Genomic DNA, 24,003 nt, shown 5'->3' on the forward strand with positions numbered 1-24,003 from the left:
CTTTTTAAAGGAAAGTGATTACTTTACCCCTCAGGGAGAATTCCGGGTAGACAAGGCAGGCTCTCCAACTTTGCTGAACTGCCTCATGTATAAAATGTCCTATTACAGATTTGGAGAGATGCAGGTTAGTGCTACAACTTCTTCTGAATCTTAACTGAAATATGAGAAAGCAAATACTATTTTTATGTATTTTCTATCTTTTAAATTAAGCATTGCTTGTAGTAGCAGAATCTGCAGTAAGAGTGAGCTTTACAAATTAAAACACATCCAGTCATGGTCTGCTGTTTATAACCTTTAGCAAAAAGCATTTCTGCTGTTAATCCACACTTCTACTTCATTTTTTGGTGTCCTTCACATTGCCCCAGATGAGTATCTTGATTGCACTGTGCTGTGTGCTCACTAAAGCATCAACCGTGACATTGTGGAGAGCTTTAGATTTGTTTGTTGTAATAGCAACACAGAAGTGGAACTATTGACTGTTTAATGTCTGTCAGAAACTATGTGATTTCCATCCAAGTCACGTCAGTATAAAACAACACTACACTGTACAGTAAGGGCAGCAGTTGTCACTCCCCTTTGGGAGCACCAAACACATGGATGGAGCTAAATCTCTTTGTTTTTTTTCCTTTTCTTCCCCTGTTGCCCCCACCAGGAGCCCTTCCTTCTGATGTATTAGCACAATAATCCTTTTTTCAGTGGATTTTACTTGTAACACAGTGGGGACAAATTTAACTGATAATTGTGAACTACTTCTGGATTGTTTGGAAAACCGTGGTAGTGCAAATTATTGCAGTATAGGCAAGACAACAAAGGCAGCAGCTCTGCTGAAAAAACACTGCAGGCTGCTGCACCTCAGACTGTTCTTTGTTTCATCTCTAAATGCAGACAGGGTAGTTTTGCTGAGACATTAAGTACTGTCTCCTGTGACAGTTGTAGGATTCAGAATGAATTTGTCCCTGAGGATCTTAAAGGTTTTTCTGTGTAATAGTAACCAATGCAAGAGAAATGTTGCCCTTTGACTAGGGCCAGCTGAAGGCATTGCCTTATATGAAGTTTCACAGTTTGCAGTGATTGATGTTCTGGGTTTTGTCTCAAACTAACACACAACTTTAATTTTTATAGCTGGATTTTCGGACACCCCCGGGATTTGACCGTACGCGCAATGCAGAGATAGGCAACAAAGACATTAAATTTAAACATCTGGAGGAAGCCTTTACCTCAGAGCACTGGCTTGTTAGAATATACAAGGTCAAACAACTAGACAACAGAGAGACACTGGATCATAAACCTAGAGTAACCAACATGGTACCGAAACAGAAGTATTTGTCAAAGAAGGTGGGTTCCCAGTGAAGTAACTGAAAGGGGTCAGGAGCTTATTTTTAACAGTGAATCACATAGCTGGTGAATTATAGATTTCCACTAGCCAGAATGTTAATGGATACTGTTCATGTTAGTGTCCAATATCAGACCTGCCTGCTGGTAATAATTGTTAATTTACTGTCTGCTTAACTTAAAAGCATGTGAAGACACAAGGCTAGATTTTTTTTAGGCAGAATGCTAACTGGACATAGAGTGTGTCACTGGCTGCTACAACTCTTATGTCTTCATGTAACTGAAGTATAATCTCTAAAGTACATCAATTCATGTTTCAGTAACTATGGCTCACTAAGTAAATGTGGAAGTTGCTTTCTGACTTTGTTTGAAAGTAGTGATGCCTAGAAGTTTACAAATGGCAATTTTGTATGAAATAAATTAAATATGAAACTTTTGTTGATGGAACTTTAGTGTCTGTCTGCTTACTGCTTGAAGTCATCTTCACGGTTTTAAAGTGTTTGTTGTGCTGCCCTCCTTCAGCCTATTAAGAAAGGCCTGTTCCCAGGGGAGTTGGGGAGACTGTTAGCAGCACTCTCCTTCACAACATCTGTTTTCTATACATTCAAATAGATGTTGCAAAGGGAGCTCCAGAATCCTGTCTAACAAATTGGTATAGGCAGTAGACTTACAGTGTGTCATGGAAATACAAGTAGAGAACATTCTCTGCAAGCAGAAAATGTTAAATGTAAAGATGCTTATTTCTGTGATTTGATGGGAAGTACATTCAATAAGGCATTTGGGAGTTGCCACTGAAGCAAGACATATCTTACAATGATAATCTTTATTGTGCCTGTCATACACTTAACACTGTGACTTCTGATCTTAAGTGATGAGCAAGGCTGTATTTATATCTATGGTAGATGCACTCACAACACTTGAGCCTTGGATGTGTAGATTCTCTGTCTAGAAGTTGATGTAATTTCTGACCCATCACCAACTGCTGCAGTACAAACAGGCTCTACTTCCCATTAAGAAGTCAGAGAACCAGTGGAGAGAGGGTGCAGGTGTCCAAACTAGGATTCCTTTAAATACATTCCAAGGGCTCCTTAGTAGCCAGAGTTTTTCAGCAGTTACTTCCTTACTGGAAATTCAGTCCATCTCTTAACATTCATGTTAGGAGTGTTATTGCTCAAGCTCAGAGATACAATGTGTGTCTGAATATTGCATATTAGTTTGCATCTATCTCACTTTATTATAATGTCGTTGGTGTCATGTTGATTAAATGCAAATTTTTAAAATAATAATAGACCCTGTTGGTAAGCACAGCAAAGTGCAGCAAGGGTGGGAGCTGCTTCCTGGCAGGTGTGTTGAAGGTACAGTTCTACCTGCCACAAACTATATACACAAATTTGGAGTTAATTTTACCTATGACCAAAATTAATGTTCTCCTGCATCACTACTTTAAAAAAAAATCTAAAACATGCTGATAAAGGAATGTGCAGGAAGCTAACTAAGCAACCTACAGCCCAAGAGTGGAGTTTAGAAGACTAAAATGGGATTATTCAGGTATTTTTCTTTGAAAAAATGCTTTGAGCAAATACTTCTACCTAACTTGTGAGAGAATCAAATAGTGCAAAAGATGCAAGAAGGTATTTCCAAACAAAACTAACACTTATACCAGTTGTGCTCTTTATGCTTATTAGAGTTTTATCATGTTGGTTAATTATTAATTTTGTCTCAGGACATGCTTTGAAAACAATTCTACAGATCTGGTAGACAGGGTTACAAAAGCACATCTTGTGCAAAAGCAACTATTGGGCAGGAATTAACAGTCCCAACATTAAAAATAATAACCGGATAATGCCTAGTTGAGGGTTTAGCATTTAAGCTCTTTAAAATCAATCTAAAGCTCAGGCATTGAATGCACATCATTAAACCGCGGTCAAGACTAAATCATTAACTAATACCTGTTATTCTGTTTTTCTTTTTAGACCTCCAAAAGGAAGCGTGGCTACATTAAGAATAAACTAATTTTAAAGAAAGGCAAGAGACCCAACAGGAAGACAGTTTAAACACACTGTTCTGATTGCTAATACGAAGCAGTTGTCCTTGAGATAACCAGTCTTTGCCTTTAGCTCAAATCATGTTTCACAGCAACATGAGGGTACAGAACCATCATTGGTCCAGATTATTGTACAAAATTTTCAGGCAATGTCTGATTAAAAATATTGGCTTATTGAGAACAGCTGTTTTAGATTTGTAATGTGAAGCAAGACAGAGCTGCTATCCAAGTCTAGCAGCATTTTTTTTATTGGTACATATTATCCTTCAAATCTGTTGTAAATTTGGACTGACTTTACCAAAGAACCCTGTAATTTGGTCCTTGGCACATGCATTACTTGTCAATCTTTTCTGGAGAACACTGTTCAGCTGAATAGCAGCAGTATGAAAACTGGAATGGTGACACCTGAAAATGACTCTTTTTCAACAAGAAAGAGGTGGCAGAGCTCTCTCAAATTCAACTTTCAAAACAAGTTGCTCCCATGCTTATTTTTCAATGGTTTCTTTCAATGTCCTTTTACTCTTGCTGCAGGCTGGTTTTGAGCTGGAGTGTAAGAAGCAAAGCTGCAGTTTTCACAAGAGGTGACAGGACAGATTAATTGGACAAGCTGCTTTTGTTCAACACAGGATTGCAGTATTGCTGCCTTACACTGTCATTTCACAAGGTAGACAAGGCAAATCTTGCACACTGTAGATACAAGGGCTAAATTTGTAACCTCCTGAAAGATCTGAAACGACAGTAATGAATGCTGTAACAACGTACAACTGAGCACCATGGAGCTGCTGGTGCTTCAGAACAGAAATTAAACTATTTCAGGTGAATGTTTACATTGGTAAAACAAGTATAGCCTGGCTATTGGGGAAAAGAAGGTTGACAGGTATACAAAACCCCTTTTCTGTGGCTATCAGAGGTAGAAGATTTGCAAACCTCTTCAGCCCTCACTGAAGCCTTTCTGGCGAGGGTGGAAGTTTTTCTGGAAATCTGTTTCTCTGCATTTTTATTTAGAGTGCTTAAATCAATTGAAGAAATTCCTGCTCTAGTGCTATTTGCTTTGTCTGTCTTTTATACTGGTTTTGGTTTGTTTTTTTTTTTAAGTGGTGAAAGCTGTCAGATTAAATGCACTAAAATATGAATGGAGATTGAACGTGTTCACTTTCCAGCTATAAGGAAACTTTATACAGACTTGAAATTTTTCTTTGATTAAAATGAAAGGGTTTTTTTGCCATTTGTTTTCCTGCCACAGGTTGTAACTTTTTATAGAAACAAAACTTGCATCAATAACTTGATGTAAAATGCAGAATAGTATGTACCTTTCATGAAGAAAATGTAAATTTACAGTGTTCTGTGAGAATGTTACTGCTGACTTCTTTCCCAAGGTGTAGAATATTTTTTTGATTTATGAACTCATTTTTGACTCCAGTGGTTTATACAGACCAATACTACAGCTGCAACATTTTCACAAAGGTAATTAAATCTGGATTTCTGGCCCCTGTCGTTTGGAGATTTCATTTTATTTTGTTGCTTTAAAGCTCAATGCAGACCAGTTGTCAACTGTAGGGGAAAATAAAGTTAATTCAAGTTTTGTGTTAAGGCTGTGTGTCAGTTTTGTTGTGATTAACTTGATAACATGTTGCTTGTTGTCCTAGTCATAAATTAAGACATTAGAATTCTGTATTGCAAATCTCCTGCCATCACCAAGCTGCTGTAATGAAGCCACAGCATCTTCTTAACATCCCTCCAGCTTAAACCAAGCCAAATCTAGGGCCTGTGCAGTGATGAAACGAAGGTGGCTGTCATATTTCCAGGGAAGAGCAGCCTGCCTTCTCAACCACACATTGCAGCAACTCCTTCCAGCATCTGGATCTCCTCAAGCTGCTACAGCTGCTCACCCACCAGCAGAAGGGCTGATTGATTATGTGATGCACGATTTCTAGTGTCATGCTGCTTCCAAGCCAATCTGCAGCCTGATCATGTGTAAGAAATAAGGGATCTAACATTTGGAAGAACACCTGAAAGGCAGCAGGAGAGAGGCTGCCAGTCAGTTTGTGGTTTGGCAGTAACTCAGCCTTGTTTTAAAAAAGGAAATATAAGATTGCCCTCCCCTCTTCAGGTACCATTACAGTTGGACAGACTGTCTTCAGCCTTAGGTGCCAGTGTTCTGTGAATCTGAGGCATATGAAATAAAAATAAGCCAACTGCAGAGATCCCAGCCAGCCTGAGCCTAAAGTGGCCTACTACTTACCTGAGCTTTATTTTCTTCTTAAATCTAACATGACTTCAAGGATTCTGCCAATGTTCTGCAGTTGAAATAAAAAGTTGGGAGTCTTTGAGGCATCCACTTAGAAAAAGCAGCATTACAAAGAAGAACTGGCACTGCTTCATATTCCTTGGTTCCTCAGGAATCTGCACCCTGTGTAGATGGATCCTGGAATCAAACAGCTAACTCCTGCCTCCTCTTTATGAGAGCTGAACAGCACTTCTACCAGTGAAGATTGTCAGCATCTTCTCTCTTCACACACACACCTCCCAGACTAGTTTATTTCCTTAGCTCCAGTCATCCTTTTTCCTCTTGTTGTTCTACTGTGTCAAATTTTGAAGCATAATTGCCACAAAACAGTAAAAAAAAACCACAAAAAACCCCACAAGGACAAAACAAAACAAAACCACACACACAGAAAAGTAAAAAAAAAAAAGACAAAACACCAAGCACTTGAGCCAGGCTCAGGTCAGCAGTTGCTAAGGAACTAAAGCTGGAAGTGTCTAGATCTCAATACTGCATGGGTTCTGTATCTCTTAATCACTACTGGTGGGAACAGTGAGGCAGAGAGTACTGTTGGTAATGCCAGAAGAAATATTTTGACTTGCAGAAGTAATTTCATAACAAGGAAAAAAGTCATTAATTAACTATCTTAACAGATTTACTCTTCAAAAGCAACTGGATGCTTTATGAATAAAAAGTGAAAAAAAATCATATTTGGCTGTGTCTAAAACTCCTCACATCTTTTACCCAAGTGGATAAACTGCTCAAAGATTGCCTTGAAGCAATGCCACGGAAGGCAAGGAACAGGACTGGGTAGTGTTTCCTGCCCCACTTACAGGCAATGTTGTTTTCTGTTTTGCATAAAAACAAAGTGTTCCAGCAAGATTGTTTCCAGCACTCTGGATGAATGTTTAAAGAAAACCAGAAGGGCATTATCTAACACTTGAAAAATGCTGACCACAATCTGTTAAGAATAGTTTTCCTCCTCATGCACGTGTCCAATGCTGCAATAATGCAGAGCAATGTTTTAAGAGTTCTAATCAAGAATCTCTGTTGGTGATAAAGATTAAATGAAATGGGATTTTCAGAAGCAAGGGTACACCTTTACCTATTTCCTTTTTACTTGCCAAAATGAAGCACATGTTCCCCAGCCTTTCCTAAAGCTGTTGTTGCTGTGCAGCCCCATTTTCCCTGGATATAGCTATCCAATTTAAACAAAAAACTTACCTCCAGAGTGTCTGGGAGAATAAGCAGAGCAGAAAAGCCCCACACCAAACCCGGATTAACCTGGCAAATCACTTCCATGGGAACCATGCTCGGGTGTCATACTGCTCCTGGACAGTCAGTGACTGACACCACTGAACTAAGGCTTCCATGGAAAGAGAAAGGGCATCCCACTACTAAATGAAACAATTTTTTTATTCATGAGCATTCTCTTTTTAAATTCACAAATTATGAAAGGAAGGCAAATCAGAAGAGACTGCCAGAGCATCTTTTAAATGATAAAGGTATAAATTTTCTTTCTGAACATTTCTAATCAAAGAAAAAGGTTGCATAGGCTTTCTACAGGTGTGCACAAAAAAAAAATTGAAGTACATGGAAGTTTTTACATTACAATTCAGTGTACATCGTCTACTTGAAAAGGAAAGTATTTACTTGTTATTCCAAGACAGCTATTGGAACGACCTACAGAATAAGGCTTATGAATAGTTACTTTTCAGTCCTGCAAAATATACTGAAAACATACTATCAGAAAAATAAAATGACACTTGTAAATCTTGTTCTGGAATCTCTTGCTGATGGGATCTTTTCTGAAAGGACATTTTACGTTTGTGTCTCCCAAGTTAATCTGGGAAAGAAACAGTGGCAATGGCATCAGGGAATTCTTCATAGCATCAGAACGGAACAAAACATTGGTCAGAGCACAAGTGGAATGTCCTCGGCATGCAGAAACAACCAACCATGCAGACAGAGAAAATCTTCAATAAATTACAAGCAGAAAATTATTCAAATTTCTCCTTAAAAGGTCAGCTACAGCATCTCTGTAGCCCTGACAGTCACACCATCCCAGCTGAAAGAGGTCTACTCCTCCAGGGGCCCAGGCCTGCATGCCTGACACGCAGAGGTTTGCAATGGCTATTTAGTGAGGATGTGTCTTTGGTGTGTGGGAGAGCTCTGGGAGGATGTTTCATGGGTTTAACTCTGCTTTTTCCATTGTTCTTTGTGATGATACTACAAACTGTAGGAATATTCTTAGGTACTTATCAGACTAATCTCTAGAACAAGAGTGGATCCATTGTAAAGTGAATTCTTGCAGGTGATAAAGTACAAGTGTTCCTGATGATACTCGGTAGCAGTTCAGTAATTACTACAACAGCATCATTCTGGTTTTGTTACAGAAAACTATTACATCAACTGTTCCCAAAAAATAAGATTTTTTTTCTCTTAAAAAAAAAGTGTCAGTTACAAAACCAAGCTCATACAATCCACTTTTTTTTAAAAAATAGGATTTAAATAATTTAGAACATGAATATTTCTAATGTGCAAAAAAAAAAAAAAAAGACAAGAAGACTAAATAGCATTTAGGAGGAAAAAGTAGCCACACCTTCATTAAATAGAGATTTGAAGTTCAAATCCAAAGGAACAACTAATGGAATGTTTCCTTGGGCACACACCTCTGCTCAGCCTTCTGAGCTGCTCAAGAGATTTTAACATCTACCAAAAAATAAAAATGCAGGACGCACAAGGACAGATGTGAGCAGTGCTTTTACCTAGATGTCTTTGTAGCATCTATCAAGCATAAGTCAAGAGTATGAACAAAGCAGACAAAAGGCACAAAATTGCTCAGCTCTACAGAGAGGCATCCATGCTACTGTGTGTTAGAAATATGGTGGTTTTGTTAGGGGGCACTGTGGAAAGAAGCACTGAGCACATTTTACATGTGCCCTTTGCTGCCACCTCTCAAAAACATCTTCACTTCCAACAAATACAAACTAAAAAGCAACAAAAGCCTTAACACACTTCTAGAATCCACTTTGTCAGTGTGACAGTGGGTACCTTACAAAGCAAGATCAAATGACAGGATTTTTTAATTTTCTTTTTAACACTACAAAACAAATTGTATCCCATTTCATTTGTTTCATTCATAAAGTTATTGTCTCAGTGGAATAATTTACTAAATTGTTACTTTTACATCAGGGAATCATTTATCTGGGAAGGCTAGTTATATCATCTCTACTCATCCAAGTGTTTTATCAGAAGCAATCTCATTGAGGGGAACATGTAAGCCAGAAGTGTTGGCATGACAGCAGCCAGAGAACATTACACAGGAAGATCAAAGTTACCAGAGCAGCTGGCTCAGGGGTGGTGACCAGAGATCGACTGAATAGCTGGAGCATGAATAGACAAAGCAGCGAGGACACAACGGGCCAGTGTGAAAAACAAGGTTCTGGAGAAGGTATTGCTACTTCTTACAGGGTGGCAGGAAATTCACACTCGTCAGTGACAGGAAACACGCCGTGAACTCAGCAACCCAGAGCGAGCACAGCCAGTGGATCATTCTTATGTCAAAGTGAGTTTCTTGGTGACTGTTCAGACAGAATGACTGCCATTAAGAGACATGTCACATTTTAAGTGCAAAACATTTTTGGCAAAAGTGAAAAATAGAAAAACCTTAACCAGTACTAATAAAAAAGTATTTTCTTAAATACTAGCATAGGGCCTGATCCTGCAAGCACACAACTCGGGGAACCCCGGCTGAGTCCAGCCAGGCTTCTGTGCCCTAACACTTGGAGGAAAAGGTCTCTGAGTTGCTATTGGTGCTGGAATTGTTTACATGTAGTGTAACACACACAACACATGCACACTATGGGTACTTAGGGACGTGTGCCTGTGTGTCTGTGGATCTGCTCACACAAAATGGCTCCTGAATAAACTCGAGCTCGTGGTTATTTTGAGATGCGTCATTCACAGTATGTAACTTCCCGTGGGGATCTTCTGGAAACAGGACCTAGTCAAGGACATCCTGAAGTTACATACTGTATTATTTTAATGCCTTTCAGGGTAAAGTTATGAGGCAACTGCTCTCTCCTGTCAATGGGTCTTCCACAGAGGGTTCACATACAGCCAACCGTCGCCCTGTAAAAAAATTAAGCAGAGTTTACAAACAAGATTTACAAATCTTGTTTTAGCACACAAAAGTTAAAATAAGAACAAACAAGAAGCCATCCCCATCACCTGAAAATTCTGTGTTTAATGAATTGAGCATAATGTGGGTGGGAGAGAAAAAATTACAAGGGGGGAAGAGACGCAATGAGAAGATGCAAGAGATGCTGGTTTAAATAGGAGCTAATGCAACAATTCCCTCAGTCAGTCTCATTTCCCCTCCACCTTTCCTCCAAGAAAGCCAAGATGAACTTGGTAAGATCTTGCGTTTCCCACAGATGAAACCTAAGACTGTGTTTAGGATGTCAATGTTTACTTACACTGGATTAATCTCCCTGGACTGTGCTCATTTTAGTATGCTAAGATTATAGTGGATGTGAGTATGCAGAATTTGAAAAGCAAGGGCTAGATTTTACAGAAGAACACATCACTTATGTGCCTAACATTAGGCACCAAAAATCCAGATCAAAAGCAATCAAACTAAAGAAAAGTGAACAAGTTCACAACATAGACATGCAAAAGTCCACTGCTCTCCTTCCAGAGCCAGACTCTGTCAAAAAGAAAATTTAAGCAATCAGTGGTACATAACACCACCAGCCCATGACAAAATCCACAGATTTTCACCGTGCAGGAGCTTGCTAAAGCGTCTCTAAACCAAGAGACTCCAAGTACCTCTTTGGCAAAGTATTTGGGTTTCCAGGGAGTTGTGAGCGCTGCTCGCTGCCTCTCCTCTGCTCGCTGCCTCTCTTCCAGGCGGTGCTTGTGCTCCGTGGCAGCATCGATGTTCCCCTCCTTCAGAGAGCTGGTGACGTGCTGCCACAGGCGCCTGGCCAGGGAGAAGAGCACAAGGGAGGGTGAGAACAGCTCTGCCACAGCCCTGTGCTGCTGGACACCAGGCTGGTGAGCAGCAGGCTGAGGCCACGCTATCCATGCCAGTTTTCCAAGTCCCACAGCTTGGGAACCATCACTCTCCTAGGATATTCATCATGTTTGTGGATCAGATCTTCAGATTCACTCAACTCCCAGTATTTTGCCATCCAATTTTCTCAGCAGAATCTGACTGTTCCTGACTTTTCACCACTTGAGCTTTTTTCTCAAAGCAGGTGGATTTATTTTTACCATTTCCAGTTCACATTTCTTACTGATGTTCCTCTGCCCCCCAAAATGACAGGCATTTAATTCTGTAGTTTTTTGCAGTTAAATTTTTGAATTATAAGGGAGTGTCAGCCAAAACCCAAGAGTGCATTGATTTGGGCCACTGACTGGCCCAATGAGGTCCCTAACAGAGGAACTGATTCTAGGTAGCCCCTCTAGGTCTGCACTCTGTATTCCCACTTAGAATATTTACCAGCACAGAGCTACAGGTTTCTCACACAGCTGACCACACTCAGATACAGTGCCTTCTATCAGCCTAGCAGAAACTTTGCCTAGAAAAACCCTCACAGAATGGTTTGGGTTGGAAGAGACCTTAAAGATCCTCTAGTTCCACCCTCCCTGCCATGGGTAGGAACACCTCCCACTAGACCAGGCTGATCAGAGCCCCACCCAGCCTGGCCTTGAACACTGCCAGAGACTAGGCATCCACACCTTCTGGCAACCTGTTCCAGTGCCTCACCACCCTCACAGTAAAGAGTTTCTTCCTAATATCTAATCCAAACTATCCTCTGTCTGAAAGCAACCATAGCTTTCACTTATGTCCAGGGCTGTTTAAATGAGTTTGTGTTTACAATGTGATAAACTGCAGATCCTGCAGAGACACTGGATGGATGCAATTTGCTGACTAGTATCTAAAAAACTTATTTATTATCTATAATAAATACACTGAAAAGCTACTGGTTTCCTTATTTACTACCATCTTTATGTTCCACACTACAGGAGAAAAATGAGTTTGTAGATAAGCAAGTGGTCTAGAAAGCAGACAAATTGTATTTGACCCTGCACAATGACTCAAGACACCTTTGTAAAATAGACATTTATAGATAATAAAATGTAGTTTAACTCATATTTTTAAATCTCCCAATAAAATGTTCCTAAATTCAATTAAAGTATTGATTTTTCTGAAGATAAACATCAACGGTTATTGACAGCGGATACAGAACAGGCTTTTTTCTAAAGTATCTAGTCAGAGTTAGGCATATCGTGTGGGTGCCATGAGCCTCAAAAACCACCTGTATGTGTGTCTTGCTATCTCATACCACCTCACATACTACATATGTTTATACAAATATATATTCTAAAATATATAAAACATGAAGTACCAGTTTCAATGATATGCAACATATAAATACCAGTTTGAATTACTTGCAACAAACTGACTGATTTGCCTACCATGTTGCAATCACTCCAAGAAGCAGGTAAAAACACTGCGTTACCATTTTCCAGATGCTCATTAAAACAAATACAGGCATTTTCCCCATCTACAAAATCGATGTACTCATCACTACAGTGTAATTTATGCTCCAAGGAACCAACACACAGCCTCAGCTCTCTGTGCCCAGATTTCAGTGCTGTACGAAGCAAGGAATTTTTGAACCACAGCACTCAGACCTGCAGTTGGCTTCCCTGCTCTGTTCCCACCCAAAGTTCAGGACAGCACTGCAAAGCCTCCGCCCTTACCTGGATTCCAGTGGCCCTTGGTTTGCTATAGGCCTGATCTTTTTCCTGATGACAGGCAGTTTGGTGGTGTCAATCACTTTGGTGTCTCCATTGCTGTAAGTGAATTCCAGGGTGCCATTCCATTCTCCCTGTGCCTTGCACACAATGGTGTTTGTTGGATTGTGCTTCACTTCTGCTGTAACCCTGATTCAAGGGGAATAACACAGAAATAACTGGTACCATTTTTTATCAGCACACGAAAGCACTACCTTGCTAAGGGTGCAAGCAGTTTTCTACCTCCATAAATCAATTATTCAAGCAAAGTGGTGATGCTGCCTCCAAAAAAGAAAGACTCATCCCAGGAAAGCTCTTCTAACAGAGCAACAGCTTTGGGATGACATTCTAGCTAAGTACAGCAGTATCCCAACTTAAAATTCTGATACTTGGCTCAAGTCCAGAGCCAAATAGTTACCTCAGCAGCCTGAAAAATAATCCCTGACATTCATGAGCCATTTTCAATACATGATACCTTCACACCTGAACATAATGCTGTCAGAAACACATGTCAAAAACTTCGGGTATCTTTGTTTTCTTCTTTAGCTCTGCAAGTTCACTTCTCAGCTGCTGAGGGGCAATGATTAAAGCCACCTCACCAGTTAAAGAACTGATCTAAGAGTGAGCAAAATCGACAGATAGGAGTGGAAAACCGAAATGGAGAGAGAAGTTCCGTGTGTGTGTCCATGAGAAAGCTGTAGAAAACCATGTCATCAGTAAACTCTAAATTTTATAATTACTGAAGTAATACAGCACCATTTCCCCAAATTTTCACTCACCCTGATGGCACCAATTATTATCTACAAATTTATAGAAAAACCCTGCCAAAACAGCCCCATGTGGACATTTTCCTGAACACAACATTGAAATGGTTGACGCACATATGGAAGAATAGTTACACCATCTGAAATAAAACTGAGGTAACCATGCAAAGCACAGTCTCTACTGGACACTGCAACAATCCACAGCAGATCAAGAAGGGGGTCTGATGTTAATGACTGGGACATCAACTTGAGTATGGAGAAAGACAGGAGGCTGTCAGGCACATCGCTTCTTTGCACCCTTAGTAAAGGGGAACCAAAGAAGCTAAGTAACATTTTCAACATCTGGAACTTCAGTGCCCAGTAGGGAGCTACCACTATGGGCAGTGACACTTCTGCTTTTCTCCTCTTTTCAGGAGCTCCACCTGGAACACCAGTTCATCTACAAGACTCACACAGAAGCAGCAGCTGGGGTAGCAGAAATATTGCCTTTTCCATGTACATTTTTCTGATCCTGCACTTACAGCGGGATCAGAAACTTTTACAAGCAACAAAGCCTGGAGAGATACATTCACTTTATTTTAATGAGAGAAATACATCCAATTCAGTTAAACAACATAATATGTATTGCTACAATAAACTGCCCTAAAGCTTTAAGTCATCTCCAGCACTAACAGGAAAAGAACTTCAGCTATCTGGCTATAAAATACTGCAACAGAAGAACTGAACAAATACCCGAGAGCCTTTCCCCTGAAATCCAGCAGCAGGTAAACAAGAGTAAAACAGTAATTCCCATACCTGTGGACCTTCCCTCCATAGAAAGGCTTGGTGTGGAACGTGACTGTGGCAGAATACCCTGTTCTGGCACAATTGATGTTGACTTTCCCTCCAAGCTCCACCCAGGGGATGGTAAGGATTGAGCGAGCGTAGGCACTGGGCAGGGTGAAGACATACTCTTCTTCATGTTCCAGCAAGTGAAGAACACCTGTGCAGGAAGAGGAGAAAGTGAGGTGATAAAAGGTTCACTGATAAGACCTGATGGCCACTGACCAATGATCACCATCAAAATGCACATCCACAGAAAGCACAACATGCAGCTCTCCTTGAAGGAGGGCACGGTCTGCTAAGAAACTCTGCTCTATGAAACAAGTTTCTTCCAACAAGCATTTTGAAAAGCCAGTTCAAAAGCCAATCCAATTTGACTGTGTACCCTGTGGTCCTGCATGGTACCAAACGACTTTTCAGAAAATCTGACTGGATTCCTTACTTTGTGTTCCTGTTAAAAATTGGAAAAACATAGAATGTCCACCCAAAAAGCCATACTGAAAATTCAGATGCTCCCTCAGTGTCATATCATAATCTCCCTCCAGAAAAAATATAAGCATGGCCAAAGGACTCTTCACTTCTCCATTCAGTTCAAAACAGCCACGTCCTCCCCTAAAATTTCCTCTTGATGCTATGAAAGACTCTAATTTTCTGTGGGTACAACAAGGAAACACGGCATCTACAAATTTCCCATTAACTTTGTTCCTTAATTTCCAAATGCTTGGTTTCTCACACAGGCTTTGAAAAAAAATCTTGCATAATCAAAAAGGGGCCCAGGAGGGCCACTGCTCTACCAGCACCAAGTCCGATGTCTCTACCAGGCAGAGAAAATTACTGGTAATTCCATCTCACTCTGTAAAGGCTCCTCCACTCTCAGCACTATGAGGCTGTAACTAAAAACAACACACAACAGCAGCAGTTTTTCAACATTACTTGAAAGTTGCACGAAGAAAGTTGCCTTCCTGATCAGACCTTTGCAGCTTCCCCTGGGGCTAAGGGTACAGCTCTATTCCCATAAAAAACTGTAGTTTGGTCTTCAGGATAACAGGACATAAGACCAGGAAAAGAGCACCATAAACCTTGCACGCAGAATTAGATCATGCCAAATGTCTGCAGTGTATTTTTTTATTAGAGTTTTACAGTCTTTTGTGCCCCATTTACTAACTGCCTAAAGGCAAAAATGACAGCTTTGAAAATATTTTTTCACAACAGGGACTGAAAATAACCCATCACAGGAGGGACTCAGAACCCAGAAATATTTGGAAAAAAAGAGCAGGAAAGTTATTTTGACACAGTAATAGTATCTGTTTAGAAACAAGATGAGGTAGAGTCCATTTGCCTTCATCCTAGAGCAGGCAGAGGAAGAACACACTGTTAGTGGTATTGATTAATCTCTCTGTTTAAGGGAATACTGACACTACTTTTTCAAAGTGATCTCACATTTAATGATGAAAAAGCATTAAACAGGAACACAACACTACTGCTGCCATTATGAAAATATGCCTTTAATGTTGCACGGAAACACAAAATTAAAAGCACATAGCTCTAAGAGAGCCCTGATCTTGAATATTGGTTCCAGCTAACAAAACTAAATTAAGGCACACGAAACTCTGCAATTTGCCACTTCTGCCTTCTGAAACTACTTCACAGGAAAACATTTGCAAACCAGAACAGTTTCATGCAGTTGTTGTCAGAACCTCTGCAACTTCAGCCTCCCAGCAGTGACACAGCCAGCACACCCACTCCAGCACTAGGAGCTGGGAGTGCAAAAGCACACAGAAAAGCCATGTCTTAAAAGGACCTTTAATCTTTTAGTCGAGTTACAAGTTCCTGGTGTCATGTGCTGAACCCTCAATAGCAGGGAAGGGCCAGGAAGACACAGCCAGAATACACACACACATATTTTCCTTAAGCTTCCTTGGCTTCACACCTGCTGAGACATCCAAGCTGAACACACTGCAGGAAGGCTGAACTACCCAACTCACACTGGACACACAGCCAGGAAGTATTTTACTCAATAAATGGCTCTGGTTTTCAAACTCATTAAATGGATGCTGTAACAGCATTAAGTTAATAAAGAACTATCGTAGAATCACAGAATGGCCTGGGTTGGAAGGGACCTTTAAAGATCATCCCTGCCATGGCCAGGGACAACTCCCACCAGACTTGGTTGCTCAAAGCCCCATCCAACCTGGCCTTGAACACTTACAGGGATGGGGCAGCCACAGTTTCTTTGGGCAGCCTGTTCCAGCACCTCAACACCTCCACAGTAAAGAATGTTTTTCTAATATTTAACCTAAACCTACCCTCTTTTATTTTAAAGCCATTCTCCCTTTTCCTGTCTCTACACGCCCTGGTAAAGTCTCCCTCCATGTCCCATCCTCCTCTGACCATGACTGTATGTGATGTTTTCTTACGTGAGAGGAAACTGGTATGATAAACACCATTTCCTTATGGATGAATATACATTTGCTTCTGTCCCCCTGGTGGGATCAAGAGCTTTTTTCTCCCTGGTCAAGTGGGAGGGACTTGGAGCTGCAGTGCTGCCAAGCACATTTAAAGTGGAGAGCAAACAGCAGCAGTGACCTTCAACGTAAATATTTAACCACCACAGCAGGTTAGATATTAAAAACTGATCCCAGCTCTCTTGGCAGTATTTTTAGCACCTGGTAGCATATTTTCTGGATTCCTTAAACACCTGAATAAATACATTCTTTTATGAAGTGCTATCTCACTTGAAATATGACTCCAGCTCCGTAATTACAGTCTAAAGGAGAATAAAGGGCAGATCTGAAATACCCATGACTTGATAATACTTTCAGTATTAACCTGTTTTGCATTCCGTTGTTCACAGAGCCCACATGCAAAACCTCATTTAAGTGAAGCACCACAAACACTGTGGCTGCACCACCACATCTGAACAGAGACCTGTGCTTCCTTAGGGGAGAGGAAACCAAAAATTACACTGAGATTCAACATTTCTACCAGGTACCTCAGTTTGAATTAACTCCCTACCCTGCCAAGTGTCAATCTCGAGAAATTACAAGCCAATTAACTGAAAACTAACAGTTACTTTACAATGTGTAATTTTAACATCTGCTTATAACGATTACATTGCAACTGATCTTTAAAAACAACTGCTGGAAAATACACAGGCTATTTTTCTTCCCTTTTTTCCCTGCTGTAAGGGATGATTTACGTTTAGTTTGAAAATGGGTATAAGTAAATGCTCATGAAAAGTTGTAGAATATTCTCCCAATTTTAGTTTTTTCCTCTCATGTCAAAGAGCTCTTTCAAAACCTTCCAATTCTTAAAAAACAAATCTGAAGTATTTATAGGCAACAATTACACACAGAAGAATGCACCAGACCAGTACTCTAGGAGAAACAGTGGATTCAGTAATCTAGTTTGTTAGAAAAAAATGCTACAAGAATTTGTTATAAACCATTGCAGAATATTGAAATTCCCCCTTGAAATGTCCTCAGCACCATTTACTCCTCCTTTTGACTACAGCAAGGTATTCAGAGTCACACCCCTATCCATGGCTCCTCAGCCTGCATTAAAGGAAGTGATGGTCCTGGCATATCATTTTCCCAGTTTGACTCTTACATGTCCCTCACTGACGCTGCAGCTTTGTGAATTGATTTCCCAGTAACACATATTGACAAAAAAAACCCAGAGGAGGCTCCGGATCAATAAGCTGCAGAAGAGACATGAGGGATTTAATGCTTCCCACTGCCTGCATGGAGATCAATCTGAACAAATGGCACGAGGGACACGAGGGGCCTGGGGCAGTTTCCTTGTTTCAGAAGCTCCTCACCCTGCCTGTGTTTGTCATAACACACAAAGTTACGTGTGGGATGAGCCCCACACGGGTGTTGTGCATCACCAACTGCCCAGATCCCCACAGGAAAACGGGAGATGCCAGAACTGGGCTCTTACTGTCTCAAACCTTCCAGGCAGCTGTGTTGAACACTGCTCATTTTTCATAGACTGGAATCATTTGCTAAATTCAGTAAGGAGTGCCGTGCTAGATGAAAATGGTGCTAAAAACACTGGGCTAAAAATATTAACTCAAAAACGTGTACTTAGGGAAATATTTAGGCAGTTCTAATTGCATGCAGCAATCAAGCTTTGGGACTGGTAAATTAAGAAGTCACTCGTTTCTCAGTAATAGAAATTACAGACCTGTACATTTATTAATACATACACATACGTGTATTTGAACAGAAGAAAAAAAGGAGAGGAAAAAACATTCATTGTTTCCTTTTAAATTTACCCTGGAAAGAGCACTGAACCTTCTGGCCACCTATCGGATCTTTTCAAATGAATTTTCAATTTAGAAAAATAATTTTTGGAAGCCTATACCTCACTACTTTTTAAAATATTTAAAATAGCAGAAATGAAAACACCAGACGTAACTAGCCACTTGACAATACAGAGCAATCCATTTAATGTACTTTATGCTCTCTGCAAAATTAACCCATAAATCAAATATGACACATTTTGTTGGATTTTGCTGCTCTGGACCAAAATCCAAGAGCAGAAAAGGAACGGGCACAAGTTTACACTGAGGTGTGCTCACCACAGCATCCTTACCCTACAACCAGCATCAGTGTAAAGATTCTATGGAACACGTAAAAACCATTAAATATTTATATTGACTTTCTCATCCTTTGCTAATTTAAATCTTAATGTGACCCTGTTCATTATGGCCTCATCTCCTCCCTCATTCTTTCATTAGTACATAATTAACATTAACCAGAATTAGAGACTGCACATGCAACGGAAGTTCTTTTATGCAAAATACCCTCTTTTCTATTCAGGGTGGCTTTCTCATGGGGAAACTCAGTGCTGACTACTCTGAAGAATGGGGGTTTTGTCACACAGCAAAGAAAAGTTGCGACATTTCATTAGCAAGCCAGATTTAGACCACTCATAACCAGAGATGAAGAAAGGCCAGCATATAAAACAGTTCCCCACATGGGTTTCCAGCAGTGCTCTCCCACTTGCTCCACACCTCTGCAACAGACACTTATTTTGAATCAACAAACAAAAACCACAGACAGAAAAAAACAACCTTAGCCACTTTGAGGTGCGACATTCACAAAAACATCACACCACTGAGACACTGAGCTGTACTATCTGTGTGCCAAGACCATTCCATCCTTAAATCCCCGAATTCTTTACATTCCTTTATAAACCTTTGTACTTCCACGGTATTTTATGTCAGCTTCTAATAAAGAGCATAAAAAGCAATGTGCTCTATACATCTAAGGACTTTCTATAAAAATATGATTCAAAGCCTCCACAGACACATTCCCATTACAATATTCGTTACACACTATAGGTCAAAAAATTCGGTACTGCTTTATTTCTGCAAATAGCCAAGTGCAGTAGAAAAAGCTTCATTGAACTGTTGGAGGGGCACACACAATATTGTTCAGTAGAGAGCAAAGTTTCAAAACACACCCCAGTTGCTTGTATTCAACATTAGGCTACAAAAATTTCTGGTCATCGTCACAGAATCATCATAGAATGGCCTGTGTTGCAAGGGACCTTAAAAGTAATCTTGTTCCAAACCCTCTGCTGTGGGCAGGGACATCATCCACTAGACCAGGCTGCTCACAGCCCCAGCCAACCTGGACCTGGAAACCTCCAAGGATGGGGCATCCACAGCTACTCTGGGTAAGCTGGTCAAACAGAACTGTTCTGATACATATCTGACTAGAACAAGATGGTCACTCACTACCACTAAATTATCCAGAACATTAATTACAGTTCTTTAACACTCTGTTTGGAAGGACTGTTTTCCCCTCTAATATAACAATTAGTACTGATTTAATCTGTAGTATAATGAAACGAATACTGAAGAAACAGCAGAATTATTTAACCCAAGTGTCAAAATGGACACAGACATATTGGAGGTATCAAGGAAACTGTCTTTCAAGTAACATGATGCCACATGTAAAATCCTTACTGGTCTTACAAAAAAATCAAACTCCCCTACATGTACATAATTTAACTCCAGCAACAAGCAAAAAAGGGCTGAATGCTCATAATGAGGGGAAATGTAAAAAAAAGGAGAAAGGGACAAGACAAAATCCCAACAATGGCACATGATTAGTTTGATCATCCAATGCACAGTAGCAAAAAAACGCCACAACAATCAAAACCCACAGATTTTGATGATCCATGAGATGTTACTCTGTCTCTCATCAAAAGCAGGATCAGTGATACTTCATTCCCAAGAAACTTACTTAATCTGCTTTTAACAGTTTAAAATAGGATTCTACAATCTTACTGGCCAACCTTGGTGTGGAAAAGTTTCTCCAAGGAGCTAACTTTAATTTCTACCCACCTTAGGTAGCTTCACATGCCTTCTGACTAACAGCACCTTTTCAAAACCCAGCTCACTAACTTTGCTAGACTACTTCACCCCATATGAAATGTTGTAACTCTAACATGTCCCTAAACACAATGAAAAAATCTCCAAATTACATTTCACATTAAAAAAATTATTTGGCCCTGCATTACTACGCATGTAAATACAGGCTTAGGTTTTCCACACTTAGTCCAGCAGCTCCTTTTTGTCGGTTCAGCACTCTATTCCCTGATACTCAAGCTGACCTCAATCTACTACAGAATTTATACTTATGCAGCACATAAGAAAGAAGCATCTGCAGTAGATTTTAGATTTGAGTAGATTCTAAATTTTGCACAGCTTGACAAATCCACACACCAACTTAATCAGGAAGATTTCCCTGGACCTAAAATAAATAAACAAAAAAATTAAAGGAAGTGCAGTTTCAAGTGAAGAAATTGGACTGCAAAGCTGGCATTTTAAACTGAGGCTGTCAGGCTTAGACTTGCTGTTTTCAGATGACAGAAAAGCCTCAGTGGTACACAACTTCCTGCTGCCCATTGCCAGTCCTCAATGTGTAACAGAAATGCTTGGGCTGCACTGTGTCTCCATAACTTCCCAGAAATGCTGTCACTGTGAAGGACCCTGCTCTTGCACAGCTTACATGAACAAAAAAATGAATAGTAACTATGAACTGGTGAACTCAGACTTCCCCCCAGAATGCACATCACAAAGACAGCAGCAAACCTTGGAATAAAAGACTTTGCTACTGCAGATGTTCCCCAAAGCCGCCTCCACTCCCGGGATATCCCCAGTATTATGAAAAAAAGAAAGAGTATAGGGAAGAACTTATTCTCACAAGCACACATTAAACAATCCTTGGGGTGAGTAAGCAGTTAATTCTTAGACCCTTTCTGTCTCAAAACTGGGACACATTAGGACTTTGAAGTCTTAAATAATCCCCACTTTAGACACCCCCAATCCCAGGGAACTGTGTGCACTAGCAGCAAGAAATTTCCCAACTCCTACATAATCATAAGTGACTTTGTGTTTAATTTTATTTCCATTAAATAGTTCCCTTCACTGAGCAAAATGAGCTAGAAATGAACATGTACCAGAAAAATGCAGAATGTTAAGCCAATGACTCAGGCTGGCAGTAGTACAGGCAGGAGACAGACAAACAGACAGACCAATTTCCCCTCTGACACTCCCTTCCCAACTTCCTTAACTCTGTATTCAAAGCAAAATACCGAAGTCATAGAAGAAGGAAACACACGTGCTAACACAGACTTTATCACAAGGATATCAAAACTAGTAGTAAGGAGGTTTCACGTCTCTTCTATTAAAAAAGGGAATATATTGCCATCAGGGAAGGAGCTACTGTCTTTCCACTGGTCTTTACTTTTAGGTAGAAGAAATAGCAGAATATACCTGTATTTTTTCACTGTAATTATTTTGTTGCTATAAATAAGCAAAAACCAAATCACTGCATTTCCCACCCCACTTTTTACTGCTTTTAATACCACAGTATTCAACATAATGGTGACAAAAAGAAGCAAGTTGTTCTCATACTTCTGAGACTACAGTCTGAAAACTAGTTAAGGCAAAACACCAAAATCCATACATAGCATCTTACCCTCAAATGGCCAAAGGGACTAAATTGCTTAGAAACACACTTATCTCCAAGCAGTCACAGTCAGTGACAACACTGGTACAAGTGTGTGTATCAGTTCAGATCATCTAATAAGGATTTGTTATGACTCCCTCTGTTTCTGAACTCAAGTTGAGCAATGACTTATCACAATGCAGACTGCATATATATGATACAGAAAATCAGGATTCACACCTCTACTATGTGACTTTCTAGAAAGCTTATGAAAATACACTAACTGCAAACACTACAGAAATCATGACTCTTTGCAGAAACTATGAAAAACAAATGTTAAGCTTATTCAAAAACATGGCTTTTCTCATTGCTTTGCTCCAATTGTGAGAACCAAATCCCACATTACTTTAAAAATGAACAAGACAAAAATATTCTTACACAATATGCTAAAATTTGTCATTTGCTATTGTAACTTATTGTTTCTGAAGTCTGACAATATGTATTAACAGAGTCTCATCAATACAAGCACACATTTATATGTGTAACGTGCATTTCACATTCTGTCTGGACAGCAAAAGGTTATATGAACCCTACAGTTTTAATTCCAAGCTTCACAAAAGCAAACAGTCAAGGTTCAAATGAAAGGTCAGAGGGAGAGCAAGCAAGATCACATTTGGATTTCTGTTGACACTCAGAAATATTAGCTCAAAAAAAGCAGAATAAAAGCACATTTCCTTACCTTCACCTACCATAGAAACACCTATTGACATGCCCATGAACTTGCTTTTGGTCCACACGTGAGCGTTCACACACATTTTCTTCTCTTTGCACTCACAGTAAAAGCAGGATACTGGTGGATGATGAGACACTTGTTCAGCTACAAACCTCAGCTTGTAGCAGCTGGACTGGTCCTGGCCAAGCTCCTTGGCTGAGTCCTTAGAAGCCGTGGAGGCACCATTAGTTCTGAAAGCTTTCACTTTATCTTTAGGCACATCCCACGAGCAATGGAACGTTTCACCAATTATAGGGTTATAGGGCTTCTTGGCAACTGCTCCCTTTCGGCCTTCGTGAAAAGCTGTTAGATAATACTCCACAAAGCAGATAATTCTTTCCTCGGGAGTGGCTCCAGCTGCAATTGACAAAAACAGGTCTGGATGGGCCATGAAATTTGCATACATCTCCAGCAGGGATCTTTTCTCCAAAATAAATGTTGGAAGCACTACCTGTATGCAAAGCAGACAAAGGCATATATGATTTCCCTGTGATCACACTACTGAGGGGAAAGGGGGAGAGAGAACAGTTAGGATAGCTATAATTCTGACCCTGCCAAATTTTGGGATAGCTTATTTCCCTCCCGTGCCACAACAATTGAATTTTCTTTGCAGTGTAAATAATGAGCAAAGGAAAAAGCAGTGGCCTTGATACCCATGCAAACTGCTTCCTATTCCATTACGACTTTCAAGAGCAGCTCACACAACAGGGATGGGCTGTTCCACGCACATGGAAATCCACCTTTTCCTCTCCTCTCAGTTAACAAAACAGCCATTGTTTTCCTTGTTTACAGGACACAAAAGCATACTTTGATATTAACTAATTTACAGCAAACATCAACAAACCAAACTAATCATAACTCTCCCAAATGGGAGGTGCACAACCTCAACCACAACAAATCATAACCAAATCTCAAGTCTATTTCCAAGTATAAAATCATTCCAAGGAGCCTTCACAAAAGGCCATAGGCAAGAAAGCACTTCCCATGTGCCCTAGAGTGTCATCATATGTCATGTCCCCCCACAGCTCCCAAGTCAAAGCCCTTGCCATCCCTAAGATCCCCTGTCTCCCTTAAGCCCATGGCACACCCCCTCAGTTTCAGAGGGTACCATGTCACTGTGGAGGGGCCCTGCATGGCTTCATTTTATTTCACACAAGTTGAAACAAAAACTGCACAAAGGATTACATTCATGTCATGGGCATAGAGAGGCTCCCATGGGCCCAGAG

At 40.2% G+C, this 24,003-nt stretch overlaps 2 protein-coding genes across 3 annotated transcripts in view; one reads left to right on the forward strand and one right to left on the reverse strand.

Annotated features, from left to right (window-relative positions):
• The window catches only part of STT3B (STT3 oligosaccharyltransferase complex catalytic subunit B), a 50,977-nt gene extending 46,011 nt beyond the window's left edge, over positions 1-4,966 (forward strand). Inside the window, exons 14-16 of the mRNA XM_014884058.2 lie at positions 11-124; positions 1,123-1,335; positions 3,306-4,966. Coding sequence (XP_014739544.2) covers positions 11-124; positions 1,123-1,335; positions 3,306-3,386 — 408 coding nt within the window. The 3' untranslated portion in view covers positions 3,387-4,966. The remainder of the gene's footprint in view (positions 1-10; positions 125-1,122; positions 1,336-3,305) is intronic.
• Positions 4,967-7,037: 2,071 nt separating this feature from the next.
• The window catches only part of OSBPL10 (oxysterol binding protein like 10), a 113,037-nt gene continuing 96,071 nt past the window's right edge, over positions 7,038-24,003 (reverse strand). For both annotated transcript variants that reach the window (XM_014884054.2, XM_088164481.1), the window contains 5 exons: positions 22,745-23,228; positions 14,009-14,195; positions 12,417-12,599; positions 10,473-10,626; positions 7,038-9,773 (listed from right to left, as the gene is read on the reverse strand). In XM_014884054.2, the coding sequence (XP_014739540.2) occupies positions 9,729-9,773; positions 10,473-10,626; positions 12,417-12,599; positions 14,009-14,195; positions 22,745-23,228 (1,053 nt within the window). In that variant the 3' untranslated portion in view covers positions 7,038-9,728. The remainder of the gene's footprint in view (positions 9,774-10,472; positions 10,627-12,416; positions 12,600-14,008; positions 14,196-22,744; positions 23,229-24,003) is intronic.

This window comes from Sturnus vulgaris, chromosome 1, assembly GCF_052056855.1.
Source record: "Sturnus vulgaris isolate bStuVul1 chromosome 1, bStuVul1.hap1, whole genome shotgun sequence".
NCBI classification, from domain to species: domain Eukaryota; kingdom Metazoa; phylum Chordata; class Aves; order Passeriformes; family Sturnidae; genus Sturnus; species Sturnus vulgaris.